The 1,737-nt window shown below is 48.6% G+C and overlaps 1 protein-coding gene across 1 annotated transcript; it reads left to right on the top strand.

The window, feature by feature from the left end:
• Positions 1 to 105: 105 nt before the first annotated feature.
• Pmar_PMAR013429 (hypothetical protein) lies at positions 106 to 1,180 on the top strand (the record flags this gene model as incomplete). The annotated part of the gene is made up of 1 exon (XM_002788308.1): positions 106 to 1,180. A coding segment is annotated over one exon (1,075 nt), but the record flags the coding sequence as incomplete, so codon positions are not given.
• Between the last annotated feature and the right edge of the window lie 557 nt (positions 1,181 to 1,737).

Raw genomic sequence — 1,737 nt, 5'->3', positions numbered from 1 at the left:
TGTTTCACTAGTGGTCCTGTGACTAGCACTACTACTGTTTCAACTAGTGGTCCTGTGACTAGCACTACTACTGTTTCAACTAGTGGTCCTGTGACTAGCACTACCATGGCCTCAACTAGTGGTCCTGTAACTAGCACTACTACGGCTTCGACTAGTGGGCTTGAAACAAGCACAACTAGTGCTTCAGCTAGTGGTTCCGTGACTAGCACTACTACATCCTCTTCATCTGGCCAGTGTTCGGGTGACTTCTGTGTTGCTGATAGGACGACGTTCCCTAACCTCCTCCCGGTGGGCCAAATAACTACCGAGTCCTTCAGTTTCACTGACCATGGTGCATGGTACCTAGCTGGTTACTCTAGTGATGATGGTATCCGTATGCTTTGGAGACTCAAATGCAACCAATGGTTACCTGTTGCCGAGAAGACCCTTTCTAATATCGAGGCTTCGGGCAACGATATGTTCGTGTTTGGCATCAGCGAGGGTGAAGTTGGTGCTTTCTACCCGAAGAATCACAATGCTTATCGTATAATCGCTCCGGCGGATCCTTCCAAGGAGTATACTGGAGTCACCTTTGATCAACAGTCGAATCTTCTATACGTTACCGAGAAGGCTACTGGGCAGATCGCTCGGTTCATAAGTCAGGGAGGCGTGTGGACTCCAATAGCCCCCTTGAGTGGTTCGGGTGTTCTTATTGAGCCTACTATTCTGCGCTTCACACTCGGTAAACTTTATGTTAGAATGAATGGCGGCGTTGCCTATGCTACGATGGATGGGTCTGTGGATCCTCAGTGGACTTTCATTCCACTGGATATTCAAGGTGACGAAAGCTTTACTGCGGCTCCAGATGGCTACCTCTACTACCGTAAATCCATCGATTCGGTCTACCGCCTTCCGCTAGATGATCTAGCTGGCTCGGGTGAGCTTTACGCTGGTGGGTGTGGCTGTGGTCTGGCGCCTAATCAAATATGTACATCGGGCAACGGCAACCTTGTGAACTTCAAGCCCACTGGAGGCATTGTCATGCAAGACTACTTTGAAGGACCTGACTTCCGCTTCCTCAACTGGTGTGGAGATTTCTGTTCTACTACCACTAGTGGTCCTGTGACTAGCACTACCACTGTCTCACCTACTGGTCCTGTGACTAGCACTACTACCACTCCAGCTAGTGGTCCTGTGACTAGTACTACTACTGTTTCAACTAGTGGTCTTTTGACTAGCACCACTACTGTTTCAACTAGTGGTCTTGTGACTAGCACTACTACTGTTTCAACTAGTGGTCCTGTGACTAGCACTACTACTGTTTCAACTAGTGGTCTTGTGACTAGCACTACTACTGTTTCAACTAGTGGTCCTGTGACTAGCACTACTACTGTTTCAACTAGTGGTCCTGTGACTAGCACTACTACTGTTTCAACTAGTGGTCCTGTGACTAGCACTACCATGGCCTCAACTAGTGGTCCTGTAACTAGCACTACTACGGCTTCGACTAGTGGGCTTGAAACAAGCACAACTAGTGCTTCAGCTAGTGGTTCCGTGACTAGCACTACTACATCCTCTTCATCTGGCCAGTGTTCGGGTGACTTCTGTGTTGCTGATAGGACGACGTTCCCTAACCTCCTCCCGGTGGGCCAAATAACTACCGAGTCCTTCAGTTTCACTGACCATGGTGCATGGTACCTAGCTGGTTACTCTAGTGATGATGGTATCCGTATGCTTTGGAGACTCAAATGCAACCAA

The sequence above is a fragment of the Perkinsus marinus genome, assembly GCF_000006405.1.
Source record: "Perkinsus marinus ATCC 50983 genomic scaffold scf_1104296928540, whole genome shotgun sequence".
In the NCBI taxonomy this organism is placed as follows: Eukaryota; Perkinsozoa; order Perkinsida; family Perkinsidae; genus Perkinsus; species Perkinsus marinus.
The sequence above is the reverse complement of the archived record's forward strand: the minus strand, read 5'-3'. Positions and strand labels throughout refer to the sequence as shown.